The following is a 21506-nucleotide window of genomic DNA, read 5'->3' as shown; positions in this document are numbered from 1 at the left end:
CACGAAATATAACATTATGTTAAAATATAACAAAAATGATACAAGATAACTTTACATTGGTCAACAAATTTCTTCCATATTTTGCAAGTCTCTGTAGTGCAGTAAGTATCAGCACTACCATTTGATTGAAAAGACCTGGTTTCATATTACCTCTAGAAGTGAAGAACTTTTAATAGGGCTTTTCAACTGAAGGTGAATTAGTCTGTCTCACATGGAGATGGCAGAGAAATTACTTTAGGAAACTTGAGTTTTTCATCCTAGAAACTGGCCCTCTAAAAAAAATAAATGCAGTTTACAGAGATTTACATTAAGAGACAAAGTTAGACAACTAGGATAAGACCACTACGTAGGTTTTAAGGAAGATATAGAAACAACCAGGGATTTCTGACCTAATGTCCAACCATCACCTTATAACGGTGTTGCACCATTATTGGGAATTAACTTGAATATAAACATACCAGAATGAGCTGGGAATTTGGGACTTAGCCAGCCAGTATTTCTGTATTGGTTCAAATCCAAAAGAGAATTATGGTAGAATGTAATGAATTGTCATGCTGGATGGCTTCCTTTTACTTGCTGTCTGTTAACCATTGCACTGCAGTTCTTGTCAGGGTGCCCTGGGAAAAAGTAAAAAGTCAGCTACCAGAATAAAATAGCTTAACATCAGCAAAATGAAGACACCACCATAAGAAGTAGCAATGGAAAAAATCTCTCTGAAGAATTAGAGTTGTAGCATTTTGATATTATGGAGATAAAAGACAATTGAGATTCTTCTAAATGATAATTATATGTTCATGGAACAATGATCAGAGAAAGAAAAGGGTAACTGTAGCATTCAATGCCAAACATAAAGATAAACTTCATGAATAGGTGGCAGTTCTAAGAAGAATGATATTGACAGGTATTAGAATGGGTAATTGTACAATGAGAAGTATTTGGTGTATGGTCCCAGGAAAGAAGTGGAGTAATTTTTGAAATCATGAGAGAAGGCAGCTGTCATAATAGAAAAGTTGATCCATAAATCAATCATCTAAATAGCAGAAAAGGAAGTGAATATTAGACCTATGCTATTGAAATGTATTAGGAAATTTTGATGAAAAAAGCAGGGTTAAAATTAATGATAAGATCCTGCTAGAATTCTGTTCAGGATATGTTACCAACACCATGTTTCAACATAAATACTGGAACTGATTCACCAGAAGAAATAAGAGAAAGTCTTATTAACTATGTTATTTCTCATAGAGATATAACTATCTCTGCACATTGGTTCAGGAAACAAAGATATAAAGGAATGCTCATCATTTTGTTTTGAGTAGATTTCAAAAAAAAAAAAAATCATATTGGAAAAAAATGCATAAGAACATTTTTAAAAGAATAAAACTCAAACAGGTTTTTTTTTGAACAATCTGAAATTATTCAAGGAGGAGTTTGAAAACAATAATTAAACCTTTCAGACCAATGCTGTCTCTGAAAAAACACGGATTTATTCAGCAGAGAGTCATGAGCATCTGCAAAAGATAGAGAAAACAGAATTTCATGGTGGACTCAGGAAGTTAGTAGTAGTCATTGAAATTTATAACAGCCCAAATCCAATCCAAACTCTGCTATCAGTAATGGTGGAGGACAGTTTGACATTGCTTAGCATGGAAATAAACCCTAGATTTATGATTATTATAATTATAAATGTAGGCTGCTAAGGAATGATTTATGTGTGTAGTTAACTTATTGTGGAATGTGTTACTTGTTGATTACTTTCTGTTTTTAGTGAGAACTGATATTTATGAATTGTGAAGTAATTAACTGATTGTCACTAATATGATTGTTACATTTAATGACAATTATTATAATATGATACCATTGTGGATACTGATATCTTCAAATGACAGGACACAAGCATACAGGGGATTTGAAATAGGAAGTAATCACCATTTATTTTTGATCAGAAGAAAATTGAATATCATACTGAAAAGAAAAATATTTATAAAAATTTTACAAAAGAATTAAAGTTGAGCATGTTTCAGAGGTAGTAAACTGTAGACTTAAGTACACGAATATTATTCGAGGAAAAATGAAGGATTTTGAAAACAATTAAACTTTGGAGACTCCGTGGAACACTCTGATGTTGATTGATTCAACCAGGGAGGTATGTAATGAAGTTATCTGGAAGGGTAATTCTGAAAAAGAAGAATGTTTATCAAAGGTTTCTAGCAAGTGAGTCAGCATGTGTGCTGTGTGACTAGAGGAAAGTGTAAGAAAGTAAAGCAATATGTAAAAGAAGGTAAATAACATTCACATGAAGATTTCAGTAAAAAAAATATATATATATTATATATAGAAGATAAATATCAGGAAGATGGCCAGATGTTCTGGAATCTGTTGAAAATAAAAAAAACTTCAAAATGTAGGAATGAGTACTATGAAAGAAATCGGAGATAACATGGTCACAAGTGATATGTTCTGTCCAGTGTACACATATAGGAATTTGATTTTGGTTAACAATTGTCTGAGTGATTTATTTTTTATTTATTTATTTATTTATTTTTATTTTTTTTTTGATGAAATACTTAGACAAACCACTATGTTCCATCAAAGAATTAATTTCTGTGTTACAAATGATATCTTATATAAACTCCTTCAGATTCTCTGAGAACAGTATTTTTTCACAAGCTTACAGATTGCCAGCAATATTACTGTTCGTATGTCCCATATTAATTTAAACTACTCTTTGCTTGGAACTGTTCCTTGATTGGAGAGGGGGGGGGGATGTGTCGCTGCTATTCTTATTAGCAGGAATAGATATTTTTGCAATTGTTCTTTCTAGTTTTGCTGTATATATCCACCCTGATGATGCAATCAGAAACAAGACAGGGAAACATGTTGCTTTTTGTAATAAACGCCTACTAAAATTAATATTTCTGGTCTTGTGATCTACATTTCTTTCTGCAAGACAAGCTTATTGGATAAATAAAAAAAAAAGGGGGAGGTATTGTATATGGCTTTAGATGCAAAGAAAATAGGAAGTCATCCCTCAAATCCTTAATAAGGATTGTTGTTAAAGCATGCAAAAGATAGTAAAATATCTATCTTTTGCATGCAGTATGGACTGTATTATTATTATCAGGTTGGATGCAGATTCCTTTAAATTTAGTTTAAAGAGGGAATTAATATGTTAGTGTTTTTAAGATATTTTTTATTATTGTGATTGACCACAGTATGTTATCACCTGTGTGAGAGTACCATCCTGTTTATTTGAAACTCACATAAGCAGGATCTCTATCTCTGGAATATCTAACACCTAGTCCACTCATAGCACACTAAATGTATGATAGTGGTACAATCTTACATTTAAAACAAAAATAATAATAATAATAATTTGGGTTATAGCTCAATTATATATTATATATAGATAGATGGGAAGTGTTATGATTATTTAATTTAAAATTCCAACTTCTATTCTAATTATTGAGTGGAAGTAATCATCCCTCCTGGATCAGCTACTGAGGGAGGTGAATGCACTTCAGGTGAATGAATGAATTCAAAGCTAAATATATAGGTGTTGTGATTGGTTGAGAAGAGGTGCGAGAAGTGTTACCAGTGAAATATTTGTAATTTTGAATTTAATAAATTTGATTAAAATTCACAGCATGTTCTAGCATATCAATAACATGAATAATTTCATGCTTTAGCAAATTTCTTGTTACTGTGATGACTGAATGTTTTCAAAACATGTGGACATTTTCTTTACTTAATATTAATGGTATTGTATGAATTGCTTCCTGATAATTTGAAGATTGATTTCATTGAATTTAAAAAAAACGGAATTTTTTTTTTTAACTTGCCAGAAATGACACAATAGATTTTCTCATCAGTTTTTATTGAATACTCCTTTCCTTGTTCCAGATACCAGCAGCTAGTACCAAATTCATTGAGCTGTTGCTAAATTTAGTTTTGAAGACAGAGAAAGCTCTTTTAATGGAACCTGGTAGTCCATTTCGTGAACCTCTAGTGAAGTTTTTACAGCGTTATCCATCTCAAACTGTTGAACTATTGTCAAATGAACCTAATATCCAGGATGAGCAGTGCAGCAGATTCCTCGAGGTAGGTATTTTAGCTTGCAGTAGAGCTCATTTTACAAACTGATAAAAATTTGCTCACTGTGATTTCCTAATGTTTCTACCCAGTATGGTTTCTATTTAATAAAAACTTTTTTGCTTAGAGAGTGATTGCTGGAGTCTTGAATGTTGAGCCCACATACCATAGGTTGGTTGATCAACCTTCAGTACATTAGTGCCATGTATGGTTAGTGGGTTGGAAAGAAGGTACTTGTTTACATTTGATATGAATGACTCTATATTGTATTCTTTGGGGACCACAACGGGGGGGGGAGACTGTTCCATAGTACAGCAGTTGCAGGGATGAAGGAGGAGGAGAAGACGACACTTGTTCTGTGGGTTTCAAGGTGCACTGTGAAGGCATGTTGAGCAGCAGCTGCACCTGTTCCAATTAGCTTAGTACTAAGTGGGGGAACTATTTTGGATTGAAATTTCCCATGGAAATATCTATAGAATATACAAATTACTGAGACCAAACGTCTGTGTGAAAGTGAGGAGAGTGAGTTGGTAAGAGATGGGTCATTAATAAGCCTAATTGCTCTCCTCTGTATCGAGTCAAGCATTTTGAGGGAGCTCTTGGGGACCCTACCCCATATGTGAGAGTGGTATTCAATGGCTGGGCAGATTTGTAAAGTTAACTGCTGTTCGGGGTGAAGTAACATCTTGTGCGAAAGAGAAATCCGAGTTTTTTAAAAGCTGAGGATGCAATGGTGGTGATTTGTTTATGCCAGGAGAGGCTTGATGTCAGGGTAATTCCAAGAAGAGGAATCTCAAACTGTTTGGAAATTTGGTGTTGTTAAAAAATAATACTGGGAGAAAATGGTTCTTTTTTTATGATAAATAAGACAGTATTTGGTTTTATTAGCATTGAAATTGACTAGAAGGTTATCTGAACCTCATTGGAGCACGGCTTGGAGATAAGAATTGAGGGCAGTGGTGGTTGATGTTCTGTAGGTTGAGATGAGTTGTGTAGGGTAAGGGTTATCAAAAGAAAGGGAGGAGTGCAATGTATTGTCATCTGCAAAACTGTATTGGGTTGGAGGTCAGCTGAAATAGGTCATTGATATATAGTATGAAGAGGGTTGGTAAGAGGACAGAGCCTTGTGAAACCCTAACATTAGTTGAATGGTGAGAGGATATGGAACCATCCACCAACAAACATAGTGTGCGTCCAGGCAGAAAGCTGACAGTCTAACTACAGAAGTCTTGAGACAGACCAAACGATGGCAGCTTGCTTAGTAAGCCCTTGCTCGTACCCCTGGTCAAATACCTTGGAGATATCAAGTGCAACCACTTGGGATAACTTCTCCAGGCATTTGTCCAGAGATGGGTGACATATGTGAGCAGATCTCCTGTTGATGGGGAGGGGGTTAAGACAGGGATGCATCTTGTCCCCCTCTTCTTTTTAATTGTTTTCTGGAATATATCATAAATGAAGCTCTTCATGAATATGACACTGGAATAGTAGTTGGTGGACTAAGAATAACTTACGTTTTGCAGACGATATCAATCTTCTGGCAGAAAGTGAAGAAGAATTGCAAGAGATAACCAGCTGTGTTTTCTTAACATTAAAAAAATATGGATTATACATAAACCTACAAAAACAATGATAACTCAAAATCAGACATTGAATTCTTAAAGATACAAATTGGCAATAAACAAATTAAGAATGTAAACAAGTTCACTTATCTGGGAAGCACGTTGAGTCAAGATGGTCGTCGACATTAAATACCAAATTGCTAAGGCAACCATGGCCCCAGAAGTAAAAACCATTGTAGGGAGATAACAGAATAGCAATCACAACCAGACTAAGACTAATTGATACCTTGGTGAATTCTATCCTCTTGTATGGTTGTGAGGCCTGAACTTTATTGAGGGAATATGAGAGGAGACGCCTGTCTTTTGAAATGAAAACTTACAGAAGACTTTTGAGAATTCCCTATACCGCTCACGAAACCAATGAAAATGTCTGCATAACTGATTGATTTAATAGACGGGAGAAGAAGGGAAAATATTCTGCCAGTCATCAGAAGAAGACAGATGAAATGGTTCGGCATGTAGAGAGGGCTAATTGACAAAGCAAGCACTAGAAGGAATCGTCCCGGGACTAAGGGTTAGGGGCCGACTTCGATTAAGATGGACTGATAACATCAAAAAATGGACACCCCCCCCCCCCCCCCTTTCTCAACTGACATCACAAACAAGAGACCAAGATGACTGGAGGAGGCTAACAAAGAATATCACCTACCAGCCATGAATGACCCAACGGTCCATTTAGGACTACCTGAGAGAAGAACCTATTTTCATAGTTCTAGTCTTTTTATTGTTTATTCAATTTAGTTAAAGAATCGTGGAGATTTATACTGGATGTGTTTAGGAGTACATCACCTGCATAAATTAAAAAACTAAGTTTGATATCTCCTATCCTAATATCAGTCTTAATGTCACTTTCTTATATCATGTGATCCATATAGATGATGAATAAGAGTGAAAATAGAGTGCATCTTTGTCTCATACATGATCAACATCATTTATCCAATATAGTTGTAACATTTTGAAAATCTTTTCTATAGGTACCTTGTCATATGCCTTTTCCAGATCTACAAAATTTAAGTAGAGATCCTTGTTATATAGGCTGAAAATTTCCATGATTTCTCAACCAATTGTAAAGTGAAAATCTGACTACCTCTATTTGGTCTGAACCCAGCTTGTTCTTCACCAAATTTCTCTTTGATAGTTTTCATGATCTAGTCTCAAGTATACTTGCATAAATCTCACCTAGCATGCTTAAATGAATAAATGTTCTTCTATAATTCTCACGTTCAGTTTTATTTCTCTTTTTTTATAGAGTTGTACTGGGGGTTGATGGTGGTGGTGGGGAGAAAGATCCACTGTAATCATCTTGAATTCCACCTTCTGATCAGGCCTTCTGAATTATGCAGTGTAGCCACCCCAAAACATTTACACTTCCATATTTGGTTGGGCATTTCTAGTTGAATATAATCTACTGATGCTCCATCTACCTTTTTACCCGGACACTCCAGGTATCAGGCAGAAAAGCTGCTGACTTATTTTCTAGGAACTTTTAATATCCTCTTTTCTTTTCCAGGACTGTTTCTTTACCTTCTTGTATCCACAATTGTGTTCTTATTTTTCTATCCTTGCAATGAACTACACTACATTCCTCTCCTGCTGAATTAATCAGTATTTTCTTCACAGTTTGCCACTGTGATTCAACATTTCGTTTTTGTTTTCAGACTGTTTCATTTTTATTCCATTTAAAAATAAGTGATGATCATTTCCAGTTTCAAGTCCTCTATACTTTCGACTATTGAATTAGGATGACAGTATCACTATAAACAATAACTTAGTCAGTGAAGCTTTACTTAATTATTTATCTTCATCTTCTCTCCATGTGAATTTGTGCACAGGTTTATGCTGTAACGTGGTGTTAATAACGAATCCCTCATATCCTGCACAGAAATCCAGCAAGTACTTACCATAATTACTATCTTTGACCTTTCTGCAAATTTTCACAAAACTTATATGTCTTGTGAAATTCATTACCTGCTATGCTCCCGAGGTCTGCAACAAGGACTAGCTTTTCTGTTTTCTTAATGTCAGCTACTATGAAAAATGAGACCTAGGCACAAGGATGCTTCATTGTCAATTTTTGTATTTTGAAATTTGTCCACAATTTGGAATTTTGGCAATTTGAAAATTAAATGAAACCATCAGTGACAGCACAGTGGTAAAAAACACGGCATGCAATCAGGAATACATATCCTTACTTGAAGTAGAGAAAGCTATCAAAAGCCTGAAATAATCGAAAGGCAGCTGGAATAGATGATATTTGACCAGAAATGCTCAAGTATGGCGGTATAGAAGTCTTACGTTGGCTGTACTGCACAGTTCAGAAGGCATGGACAAGAGGGACGAATTTCAGATGATTGGAGTAGAGCTCTCATAGTACCCATGTATAAAACGTTAAATAAAACTGAATGCAAGAATTACAGAGGTATTTCTCTACTGTTCCTGGTAAGATTTATACAAGTATACTTAAGAAACAGTTGAGAAGAATTGTGTAAGAGAAGCTTGGTGAAGAACCAACTGGATTCAGGCCAAATGTAAGGTGCTGGGGCAGAACCCCCCCCCCCCCCCCCCCAGTGTGTGTGTGTGTGTGTGTGTGTGTGTGTGTGTGTGTGTGTGTGTGTGTGTGTGTGTGTAAAATTATTCAATTCATTGTACCTGTAATTTAGGAGAATCCAAATGCATTTCCTATCAGGAAAAAAGGAACATAACACATTAATAATATAATAACTCTGGTCAAGCTGGTCTTTCTGATCATGCCCTGAACAATTTACAAAGAACTGACTGGAAAAGCACCTGTTGTTTACATCACCAAAACATGGTGCGAATGTAAATTTAAGGAGGCCTGTGAGATTCTTATCATTCACCCTAATCTTAACAATAATGATGGTCTAAAAATCCTGAGAATATGGAAGGCACATATTCTACCCACTTAATCTTTCTCCCTAAGAGTTAATTATAAATAGGACCATAGGTAATCCAGGATCCTAAATCTAATATAACAATTGTCATGTTAAATTAGGACATCATTTTTACTGTAACAAAACTGTCTATATGAAAGAATGTTTTTCTGAGGTTGTCTTAAATATAATATAGTTTGATGTAGTTAATTTATTTTTTTAAAATTTATTTATTGTAATTTTATTTTCACTAGAGGTCGGTCAGTAGAATAACTGCTGATCAAATCATTGTCTCTTCAGCATACTGTGTGAAATGTAATTTAGCTTGTCTCTCTCTCTCTCTCTGTGTGTGTGTGTGTGTGTGTGTACTCCAGATGATGACCTTAATATGAAGGTCAAAACATTGGAAAATTAAAATAATTATTTATAACACATTGTAGTCCATAATTTGTGTAAAATGAATGCTGATCACCATACAACACTAAAGGAAAGGAAGCAATAAATAGTCTCCATTTGAGTTGTAAGTTAGCAGTTAGAATTGAAGGAAGGAAGTACAGGAAGATGGTTTGTTAAATCTGGTGTCAGACAAGGATGTACGTTATCCCCCTCTGTTATTCATTATCTATATTGATCACATTATGAAGGAAAGTGGTATTAAATCTGATATCAAAATTGGAGATGTTAATGTCAGCTATTTGCGTTATGCAGATGATGTTGTACTTCTAAATAAATCTGCTACAAGTCTGCAAGATTCCCTGACTAAATTGCATAACTGTTGTAATAGATATGGTATGAAGGTCAGCAGTAACAAGACAAAGATAGCGAAAATAGGCGGAAACATTGACTATATCAATTTCATCCTGAATGAAGAACCTATAGAATAAGTAAAACATTTCAGCTGCTTAGGCATGATTTTTAGTGAAGATGGTAATTTAAATATGAAAATAGACAACAGAATCAACAAAGCTGGTATGGTAGGAAGTCAACCGAATAAATTTATATGGAGTAAGAGAGAAATTAGTCAAACACTAGATTAGCTGTATACAAGACAGTGTTCAAACCAATTTTAACTTATGGATCTAAAGCTGGGTTAGAAGTAAAACACTTAACCAGAGATTAGGGGCCACAGATATGAAAGTCCTGAGAAAGATTACAGGCATGAACAGATGGCATCAATGGCAATATCATATTAAAAATGAGGATATTAGGAAAGCACTTGATGTTGTTAGCATCTAGGAATCTGTTAGCAGAACTAATCTCAGGTGGTATTGTCACTTAAATAGAATGGGAGAGGAAAGATTAGCAAAACAAGTGTTCTCTGTCAGGTTGGCAGGAAATGACAGAGTAAGACCAAGATATAGTGGATTGATACAGTAAAAAGTGCCTTAGAAGATAGATCTGATAATGTTGGAGTCTTAACAGATTGATTTAGAGGAAAATTGTAGATAGGAAGTTAGTAATGATTGTGTACATCATATCCTGTACACCCCTTGAGCGGTATATGTCAGGAATTTGATGATAAAATTTTCCCACATAACTCCACTTGCTTTTTTATCGTGAACTTTATATTTGATCTTAATTAATTGCCATTGCTCAAATATAAAATCCTGTATTTATTGTTCTGTGGGATCTAATCTTTTTTAGCCTTCATTGTCTCATTAATACCAGTTATGTCCACATGGTACTTTTCCAGTTCTGTAAGTTTGATTTCTTTTGCATTGATGCTCTGGATTTTATGTTTATGGTTCAATTCTTTAGATTCATGATGAAACACACATACACCAAATGAAGAAAACAACAGGAGAGCAAATGATTTAACAAATATGTTATTCCCAATAGTAGTGCTGTTTTTTTTTTTAAGAACAATATTAATAGGCCTTCTTTTAGATTTTTATTTTCTGATAGTCATTCACTTTTTTTTTAATGGTGAGCCCATACACTAGAGGTTGGCTGATCAACCTGTAGTACATTAGTACCATGTACTAACTCACTACCCATGCACGGTACTAATTGGGAAAGAAGGTACTTGCTCTTGCTGACATTTGATTTAAATGACTGTATGTTGTATTCCTTGGAGAACACAACAGGTGAAGACTGTTCCATAGTACAGCAGTTGTAGGGATGAAGGAGGAGAAGAAACTTGTTCTGTGGATTTCAGTGGGCACTGTGAATGGATGTTGAGCAGCAGCTGCATGTGTTAGTACTAAGTGGGAGAATTATTGATGCTATTTCAGATGAACATTTTCCAGAAATATTTGTAGAATACACAGAGTGAAGAGACTAATTGTCTGTGCAAAAGTGGGAGGAGTGAATTGGTCAGAGATGGGTCATTAATAAGTCTGTTTGTTCTCCTCTGTATTGAGTCAAGCAGTTTTGAGGAAGCTTTTGGGGGCCTCATCCCGTATGTGAGAGTAGTATTCAATTGAAAGAAACACTTTCTGATAAATCCATAGGTCTCTGATTCCATTCCTTTAACATTTTTTTTTTACTCATCTCTAAATCAAACCCATATTCCTATTTCCATTTCCACAACAATGAAATCAAAACAACATCAGCATTCATTGCTACTAGTTGCACTGCTTTGTCTATGCATGTTTCAAACTGCCAGTAAAGCGTTAATTAGTTGAGTAGCTTGCAGCTAACATTGAAGGCTGATAGTTCATGGATTTCTCCTATGATTTAGAGATAATTGAATCAAGTGCGAGTACATTTGGATTAGATGTATTGCACTGCTTAGGAATAGATTGTATATGAGATAATATCAAGCTGCAGATGATTACCAGAGGAATAGCACAATATGAGAAGTAGATACAAAACGTTGGTCAACTCTGGATCACAAACCTTCAGAATATTTGGAAAATATCATGACAAGGACACATTTTTGCATACAGTCAGGACAAGATCCTGATAACTATGAAAAATGAAAGAAGACATTATGCCTTTCAAGTTTTGAAATGATAGGATGGCTTCACTGAAAGATCATCAGTATCTTCTTTCTGACTGGAAAGCATCACTGCCTTTTGGATATGTTGCAAGTTTCTTTCTTTTGGCCCTTTCAAAATTATTTAGTTCTAGATATCAAAAAAATAGTTGGTGATAATGAAAGGTTTGTAATTGCACTGATTCTGTACACCATCAGCATTAGCTGGGACTTTATACAGTTGACCCTCGAAGAACACTGGTTTGAACAGCATGGATCCACTTATACACGATTTTTATGAATAAATGTATTGGATAATTTTTTGGAGATTTGCGACAATTTGAAAAAACTCACGGACAAACCACGTAGCTTAGAAATATTGAAAAAATTAAGAAAAAGTTAGGTATATTACAAATGCATAAAGTATATGTAGATACCAGTCTATTTTATCATTTACTACCACAAAGTATACACAAATCTATTATAAAAAGTTAAAATTTTATCAAAACATTCACACACAAACACTTACAAATCATACATGGCACCATTTGCAATCGAGAGAAATGTAAACAAACATAAAGATGCAGTATTAAATCATAACTGCATAAAATTAACTGTTATTAATTAGTTAAATTAATTAATTAGCATAAAATAGCTATCAGTGCATGAACCATTATACCTGTAAATAAAATGAATTTCTTTTTCACATTAACTTTTCATTTTTGATGTCTAGTGTTAGTAATACATACAACATTGACAGTGTTTTGTATCATTTAAGACATTATTGATGTAGGTACTGACAGACATAAGATTCATCTTGTAAACTTATGGTATCCATAAATACAGTGCAGTACTGTAAATGTATTTTCAGTTCCTTATGATTTTCTTTAATAACATTTACTTTTTTCTAGCTTACTTTATTGTTAGAATATATACATACATACTTAATCGACTGTTTGTATTATCGGTAATGCTTATGGTCAACAGTAAGCTATTAGTAGATAAGTGTTTGGAGAGTCAAAAGTTATGTGGATTTTCAAACAATGTGGGAGGTCGGTGCTCCTAATCCCTGCGTTGTTCAAGTGTCAACTGTAGTTAATTTTAGGGATTGAATTTGCTTGCAACTATTTTGGAGATCTAAGCAGAAAAAAGATTGTCATTGTAATGAATGGCAGCTATAATGTGATTGATTCTTCTCTTTGGAATATTTCTGGACAAAATGTTCATATTCTTTGAAGTTGTTTAATTAAAAGTTGATTTTTAAATTGGGTTTTGGATTATACAGAATTGCTGCATACGTAAGAAATCAAAAACACTTGAAAAATCTTATGTTTATGTTTATTCAGAAATAAACATAAACAGAATTTTGGCTGGGTATTTATATTATTATTGTTATTATCACGTGATACCTCCAAGGAGTCCAAAGACTCATCGAGGGAGGGCGCATACTCTACAACTCTGTCTCCACCACCCAATCCAACTCAGTGCACTGCCACTACTATCCTCACCTACACCAATGGAATGTGCTGCCCACCACTAGTATTTTTTGTCTGTAGATTGCATGTGTACTCAAGGGCGATTTCTCTTCTTTATTCACACTCACTCTTACACATAATAGTTGATCTGCGAAATTCCTATCAAACTTTGCATATGTCTTCAGAAGCACTCCGTTTTGGATATTTCCTTGGTCGGATTTGAATTATCTGCAGCCATTGTTCTCAAAGTCATAGGGAGAAAAAAAGGTCTCAAAGTTTGAACGACTTTGGCATACTTCTTGAAGATGTGGTGATAATTTTTATTTACTTGAGCTTCAAGTTAAACAGAATCTGTTGCATTGCATATATACAAAGAAACAAAAAAAAATTTTTTAGTCATTTAAATCCAGTCTTCAAAAAGTGATCAGCAAACAAAATTTTGTTCATGATTCAAAGTTTTTTAAAACCTCTTCTTTATCTAACGTATTCATATCAAACTTTCAAATGTTCATAAATTCTTTATCTGCTAATTTTTTATTCGTTTGAGACTAAAATTAAATTACACATTTTACTTTTCTCCCTAAAAGTTGGAGACATCCAGTTTCTCGCATATGCACAAACAGTAAACTCAAGTTACTTCACAGAACAAACTGAACAAGTGCTATGACTCTTTTAATAGCATAATATAGTTGGCAATTTTGAACTTGCAAATCTTGGACATGATGTGTGCTGCAGTCATTAATGCAAAATTCGCCTGACTAAATATTTTCAAATTAACTTTGCTCAGAGTGTTAAAATATTTTGGATGCTTTGCTTTGGAAATGCATGGCCAATAATCATATCACATATGGTAATCCCTTGATTAGCTGACCATAATGGAAAATCCATTTGCTGGTTGGATAACTTAATGGTCAGTTAACTGAAGGAATATTACATTCTCTACCAGAAGTTGGCGATGCACTAACCTATTCAACATTTAGTTCATTGAGAGATCACCACATATAATAGGTATGCTGTTAATCCCTTAACTGGATTAGAGATCTAAATGAGTATTTTGGCAGGGATGTCCCCTCTCAGCAACTCTTTTTAATATCTACTTAAATGAAATAATAATAAAATGGAGTAAAAATTTACATCAAGGAATTAAACTTTCACCTATAGTTAACTTAAACACTCTCCTCTTTGCAGATGACCAAATAATAATTACGAATTCTGAAGATAACTTACAGAAAGCTATTTTAAATCTAAATGAGATATCCAAAGATTATGGTATGATAATATCAACGGAAAAATCAAAACTATGGCCTTTAAAGGACAAGATCCAGCAAGAACTAAAATAGTATTAGATAACAAGATCTTAGAACAGGTGAATTCATTTAACTACCTAGGATGTATGATCACTTATGAAAATGAAAAAGATATAAACATAAAAATTGCAAAATATTTAAAAATAACAGGAGTAATTAACTCTCTATTTAAACCAAACCTAGTTAAAAAACAAACCAGGCTAAAAGTATACAATACATTAGCCTTACCGGTCTTAATGTATGGAAGCGAAATCTGGACAATAAAACAAAAAGACAAAAAAAGATTAACAACAGCAGAAATGAAGTTTATGAGAAAAACTGCAAATTATACCCTATTTGATCACAAAAGAAATGAAGATATTATGAAAGAATTAAACCAAGAACCAGTAATTGAAAAAATTAAAAAATATAAACATAGATGGATGGAACATGTTCAAAGAATGAAAACAGAACGATTACCAAAACAAGCCTTAAAGTACAAGCCATTAGGAAAAAGAAAACCAGGATGTCCTCTTAAACGATTCGACGATGAGTTCTAAATCCTTGATATGTATGATGATGATGAATGAGTATTTTGGCATAGGTTCTGATTTAAAGCCATAATTAGGTTTAAACGAATACAACACAGAAAAATGATTAAACCCAAGTTTAATAGTTCGTATATTTTGTCTGTCACTGAGACATCATCAGGGATACAATATTCAAATTGTAAAAACACACACAAAACAATAAGTTAAAACTATAAGCACTAAAATTCTGAGGGATACTATATTGTTGCTGTTGGACAGTAGGCATAAGAATTGGTATCCTAAATCTTGAGCAGGTGAATGCCATCATATTTATTTAGATTAGGTTGTTTTTTTAAATATGTTGCTGATTCTTTAAAAAAAAAAAAAAAGTATTACAAGTTCGTACTTGTTGCAGTGAAGCATAGTAGGTTTTTTAATTCTATTTAAGGTATATCCTAGGCATGGTCAGATAGACCTGACTGACGATAGTTGTGGCAGCAGATGTATTTTTATTTTTTACATTCTCCAGGGCAGTGTTGTTAACATATCTCCCCTTTTGACCATGTTATAAGGTACAAGAACAGAGAACATTGTAAATGCCTGGAACAGAGATGGGAGCGAGCAGATCCCTTAGGTGAGTGGATAAGTGTAGCCCACTTCAGATGGGGTTTGAAAGCAATGCAGAGATTATATTTCGTTAAAGTTCTGGCTATTTTTTCTAAGGTGCCTTGGATATGGAGAATGGCAATAGATTGCTGTATCTGTATATTAAGAGAGATGCAAGGAGATTGGAGGAATATTTATTTTGTTGATCTCTTTGACATAAAAACTATTGGTAAGAAAGATATGGCAAATATAGATTCAGTTCAGCTGCAAGGGAAGTTTTGATGGAGCAGAGGTTGGCAGGCTCTGTTGTCAAGGTTTTTAATAGCACTATATTGTTGAGAGGCAGGGGAGATATGGAAAAGTTTGTGTATATATCTACTTTGGCAAGTAGATTTTCTGTAAACTGAGAAAGAAAGGATATCATTGGAAATATGTGATCTAGAAAAGGCAGGCCATTGTTGGCTAGAGAGGAGAGGCCATGACTGTACCTTTTATCTATTTATAAAGCTGTCTTTCCAAGTGAACTGACCAGTATTATTATTATTATTATTATCATCATCATCATCAACATCAGACTTCCATGGAGTAAGTGCTAATGGAGAGAGGCCATACCTCATCTCTTCAGTCTAGCTCTCACCCCTTTCCTAGCCTGCACACAAACTTAACTTCCACAGATGTTTCCTCTGTTCATACCCTTATCCTCTATATAATGAAAAATTAAATTAACCAATATCATATATCACCCTCTCAGAAGTTTTATAGACTACTATCATATCACCCCTCTTTCTCCTGTCTACAGTTTCTGTAGCCCATATAATCTCAGTTCCTCCTGATAATGTACATTCCATAATCCTGATATTTTTATAACTCTTCTTTGCAGCCTTTCCACAGTTTCTCTTTCCCTTGGGAACCCAGGAGACCAAATCTGTGCACAGTAGTCAGGTGCAGTCATATCACATAGCCTTACATATCCTTACACCTCAGTCTTATATAAAGTAATGGAGAGAACCATCACTTCCGAACTCTGCTCTTCCTTGAAGGCATCCAGCTTATAAATGACCATCAGTATGAATTCCATCACTGCTGGTCAACAGGAGATTTACTCACAAATGTCACCCATCTCTAGACAAATGCCATGAAGAAGTTTAGTGATTCTCAAGAGGTTACACTTGATATCTAAAAAGCTACTAAGCCAACTCATCATTTAGTCTCCCATGACTTCTGCAGTTGAATTGTGAATCCAGCTTTGTGACTGGACATGTACTATGTGTTGATGGTGGATGGTTCCATATCCTCTCACTATTCAACTAACGCTGGGGTACCACAAGGTTCTGTTATCTTACTAACCCTCTTCTTTCTGTATATTAACAACATGCTTCACTTAACCTCAAACACAATACCAGAGTTTTGCAGATGACAGCACATTGAGCTACTCCCTTTCATTTGACAAATCTTGCTGTAAACAAATCACCTCAGTTTACAGAACATCAATCACCACTTCACTCAATTCTGATCTTCAAGCCATCCTCCAATGTGGTTCAGATAACTGCATCAATTTCATTGGTAGCAAAACCCAGTTCTGCTTTATTTTCACAAAAACTAACCATTTTCTTCCAGTGGCAGTGTTTTCCTTGACACCACTCAAATCACTAGACAAGATGATGTTTCTCTTCTTGGAATCACCTGACATTAAGCCTATCTTGGCATAACACATCACAACCATTGTCTCCTCAGCTTCCAAAAAAGCTAGGATTTCAGTTTTTCCCAAGACGTTACTTCACCTTTGAACAGGTATTAACCTTATACAAATCACAAATCTGCATAACTATGGAATACTGCTCTCACAAGTGGAATGAGATGTTTGGTTTCTGCAGTATGTATACTCTATAATTATTTTCATGGCAAATGTTCATAGGAAATAGCATCAATAATTCCTCCACTCTGTATTAAATCATTTCAATTTGAAACCCACAAAGCAGTCTTCTTTTCTTCTTCCTTCATCCCTGCTACATTGTGGAATAGTCCCCCCCCATTTGTTTCCCAAGGAATACAATATACAGGCTTTTAAACTAAATGGATCTATTTTCCCACATGCTATCGATTGATTGATTAACCAACCTCTCATGTATTATTATTATTATTATTACGTGACACCTCCAGGGAGTCCAAGGACTCATCGTGGAAGGACACATTACTCCACTTCGCTAATAAATCTCATCAACGCCATCTATTGCGTATCATTACCAACACCCGTATTTTTTGTCTGTAAATTGCATGTGTTCTGAAGACTGATTTGTCTGTACATAAGAAGAAAAATCCAAGTTTCCGGGAGAAAAACCATGCTACCACTGTATGAGATCGGCTAATTTGCCTTCAACCGAAAATGCCCATATAAAGATTCCCCTCGTCACAACAAGAATTGAACCTAGGTCTTTTCCAATCATAGGGTGTAAAGTTCTGCGATTCTTCCAGTTGTGCTACGGCAGCTTAACAACGAAAAAGAGGCCAAAGTGTTATGCTGAAGTCGTTTGTTATTGGAAAGATCGGATTACAAAACACTGAGCTGTATTTCGATCAACTAAACCTAAATATAAATGGTTGCCTAAAACTTCCCAGTTTTGGGAAGTTATCATTAATACCTCTCATGAATGCATGAATTTTTTTATTTAACTGTGTGGAAAATTGTCTGTCTGCTTGTGGTGTATTGACAGATAATTTAGTATTTTTTTTTATTTTACTGATCAGGAAGTTCCTTAATTTCTGTTTATTTCTTAAAATAATAATTTTTTTTTTATTAGTTAGATACAAACACTGTAGATGGGTAATTAATATTTTACAAAAATGTTATAGGGTGGTTAGTAAGTAAGAGCACCAAATTTAGGAATGCTCATTTATTTTTGTAACCTTTTACTATTTTTCTATGCACTTAAAACGTTCATCCAAGTGCGATTCCCCCCCCCCCTCTCTCCAGGAGATGAGGTGCTTTGAACTATAGGATCTCAGATCCTCCCCTTGCAATTTGGAATTGATTCCACTTTTCCTGCATAGTAAAGCGAATTTCAAGCTATCATCGTCAAATTCCTGACATATACCCTCAGGGAGTTTACATGATCTTCTGATAGTACTACATGAAAAGTTACATCATTACAAACTTCCTATCAACAATTTCCCTCCAGTCCTGAAGATAATTCAGGTGCAAACTCTGTTTGCTTACACTTGGATAAAGGATTAAAATTTGACAGGTTAGACTATAATAAATTAAATTTATTATAGTCTAACCAAGTGGAAAAAAACTTCCCCAACATCTTTCTCTAAATCTAAAGTAATTTAATAACAAGGCGGTACACCTTTTTTCAACTCTTATAGGTAAATATGACTTCTCCATTGCTTCTGCCTTAGTATCACCACTTCTGGGTCTTGCTCCCACTGACAAAACCTCAATAAAGGTCGAAACCTGTCTGGGTAGTGGCCCTTCCCTTAATGCATAGCATTATACATGTCTCCAAGGAGATGTGCTTTGCATTATGGGAGATACTGAGACAAGGAGTGAAGAGATCTTGGTCCACCTTTACCACAAGTTGCCTCAGTCCTGAAGATACTTCAGATGCAAACTTAGATAAAGGAAAAATTACACTTGGATAAAGGATTAAACTAAATTTATTATAGTCTAACCAAGTGGGGGAAAAAACTTCCAAAATTCCCTCCAGATTAGCCTGTTATCTGTCAACATTCCATTACAGTGGTGCTTCGCAATTCGACAGTTGAATTTCGTGGGCGTGGAAGTGTGTGGAATTGTGTGATGCCATTTGCTATTTGTCATTTCTTGTTGGGCTGTGTTGGTGTTTGCTCGTGTTGTTTGTGCTAACTTTCAATTCTGCATTTTTCAGAAAGTCAAAATTTTGTGCATCTGCGGTTATTATTTTTTTGAGTGAAATTTAAGAATGGTCCGAAGAGAAGTGAACAAAGGAATAATTCAGGAAATAAGCACACTTGGTTGAGCATAGAGAAGAAAGAAATTGTAGATAAAGTGCAGAAAGGTAGAACAATTACAGATGTAGCTCAAGACTATGCCATTCCTAGGTCAGCTGTGGCAACATTTTGGCAACAGAGAGAGAAGTATAGCCACTGTTAATGTTAATGCTACCAAATGGCATTCCTGTTGAGTGTTTTTTCTAACACCATGCTGTTATTGCTTGTTTCATTTAGCAATCTTTCAAAGTAATTACTCCATACATCAAGAATATCTTTATCCTCAGTTTTCATGTCTCTGTTATCATCTCTAATTCCTTTTACAGTACTCTTTCCTCCATTTCTGAGCTTTTTCATTAACCTCCAGAATATTTTACCACCTTCCTGATATTTGTTTTATATGTTCTTATCAAAGTCTCCCCATGACTTTTGTTCAGCTAATTTTACACATTGCTTATTCTTTCTTACATTGTTCTCTGTATTCCCTAAGAGCATAAGCAGATTTTCTTGCCAGGAACTTTCTATATGCTTTCTTATTTTCCTTGACTGCCTCTTTAATTTCTTGTGTCTATCATGAAGTTCTGATTTTTCTATCCTTGCAGATTACCTCACCACATGTCTCTCTGATTGAATGAATCCAAGTTTTCTTTAGGGTTTGCCACTGAATCTCTAAGGTTTGGTTCTTGTTTACATGCCCTTTCAGTTTTCTTGAATAATGTTTGTGTATTTGTGTCTGCAGTTCACATCTGATAGCTGTTCAACTTTGATTCATTTCAAAACTTTTTTACATACCCTTCTTTTCAATATGAAGTTCACTTTTTTCCTCCTGAACACTAAATGGTAATCGCTTCCTATTTCAAATCCTCTGTATACTCTTGTCCTGAACCAGTGAGAAAAGATCACTGCTGTTAATAACAAGAAGTTGAGACTTTTCTTTGCTTCTTTTTGTTGTAGTCCAAGTTCTGAGCAGAAATCTAGCAGTTACTTACTGTTATTAGTTTTGCTCTGTTTTTTTCCCCCACATGTTCTCAAAACATTTTGTTGTGTCAGCTGCCTTCTCCAATGCCTCGAAAAATTCCTCCACTTCTTCCTTAATAGAACCTACTGAGGGACGATAAGCACAAATAAGTCTTATTGTCCAGTTCCCTATTCTTATATTAGCCCACATCACTCTACTTGATATTGCCTGCCATTCAAGAAGATTATCCTCATATTTAGTGTTTAATATTATAGCTACTTCTTCATTTCCCTGATTGTTATTTCCTGAATATAACATCTTGTATTTGTTGGAGACTATGTTCATAGGTTTCTTATTTCGTTAACACACCTATTATGTTGATCTGGTACTTATCCAATTTTTCTGCTAGTTCTATTTCTTAATGCTGCTTATGTTGATGATGGCAATCTTGAACTCTGCCAATATTTAGTTGGAGTTACTTCCAGTATCTGACTTTTTGCTGTTTACGCTTTTCACTGTTCAAAGATGGGCTGAACAGTGAAAAGGTCAGCTAAATACAATTTCGTATTTAGCTGACCAAATTGTATTCTTATTAGCTTAAACCATAACTCAGAGTGATGCTATCATTATAAATCAATAATCTTGTGAAGATTATTGTTTTCTAATAACCAGAAATATCTGTTGTAATTGTTGGCTAAATAGTTGGAATGTTGGCCTGGTAGGCAGAGTGGTTAACATACCCGCTCTACAACTACATCGTTAATTCTCACAAGAGAGTTAATTAACTGTGTATCACTTGGGAACATGCCCCTACACTTTTTTTTTTTTTTTTTCCCCAAGAAGACAAATATATCAAATATTGATTTTAAAATTTTCATGTTTCATAAAATACTAGTATTGGGAAATAAGGTGAAGATTAGTTTATCAATTGCAGGTGAGAATTTTGCTTTAAGCTAATCTACATCATAAAAGGATTTATGTAATTTCACCATCACTTTCTTTCATTTAATTACTCAGAGGTGCATATATAGTCTTATACTATCCCCATAAATCAATAATATCCTTAAAAATCACTTTACATGCAAGAAAAGTGAAATCTGTTTCAAAATATATGGAGATTCTATAATTGAAATCACTTTATATTCTGAATTAGTTCAGTG

At 34.6% G+C, this 21506-nt stretch overlaps 1 protein-coding gene across 1 annotated transcript in view; it reads left to right on the top strand.

Annotated features, from left to right (window-relative positions):
• Positions 1 to 21506, top strand: part of Nipped-A (Transcription-associated protein Nipped-A) — a 936100-nt gene that overhangs the window by 450779 nt on the left and 463815 nt on the right. Inside the window, exon 34 of the mRNA XM_090393977.1 lies at positions 3901 to 4098. Within this exon, the coding sequence (XP_090250103.1) occupies positions 3901 to 4098 (198 nt within the window). The remainder of the gene's footprint in view (positions 1 to 3900; positions 4099 to 21506) is intronic.

This window comes from Typopeltis vanoorti, chromosome 6, assembly GCF_054136105.1.
Source record: "Typopeltis vanoorti isolate ZY-2024b chromosome 6, IOZ_Tvanoo_1.0, whole genome shotgun sequence".
NCBI lineage: Eukaryota > Metazoa > Arthropoda > Arachnida > Uropygi > Thelyphonidae > Typopeltis > Typopeltis vanoorti.
The sequence above is the reverse complement of the archived record's forward strand: the minus strand, read 5'-3'. Positions and strand labels throughout refer to the sequence as shown.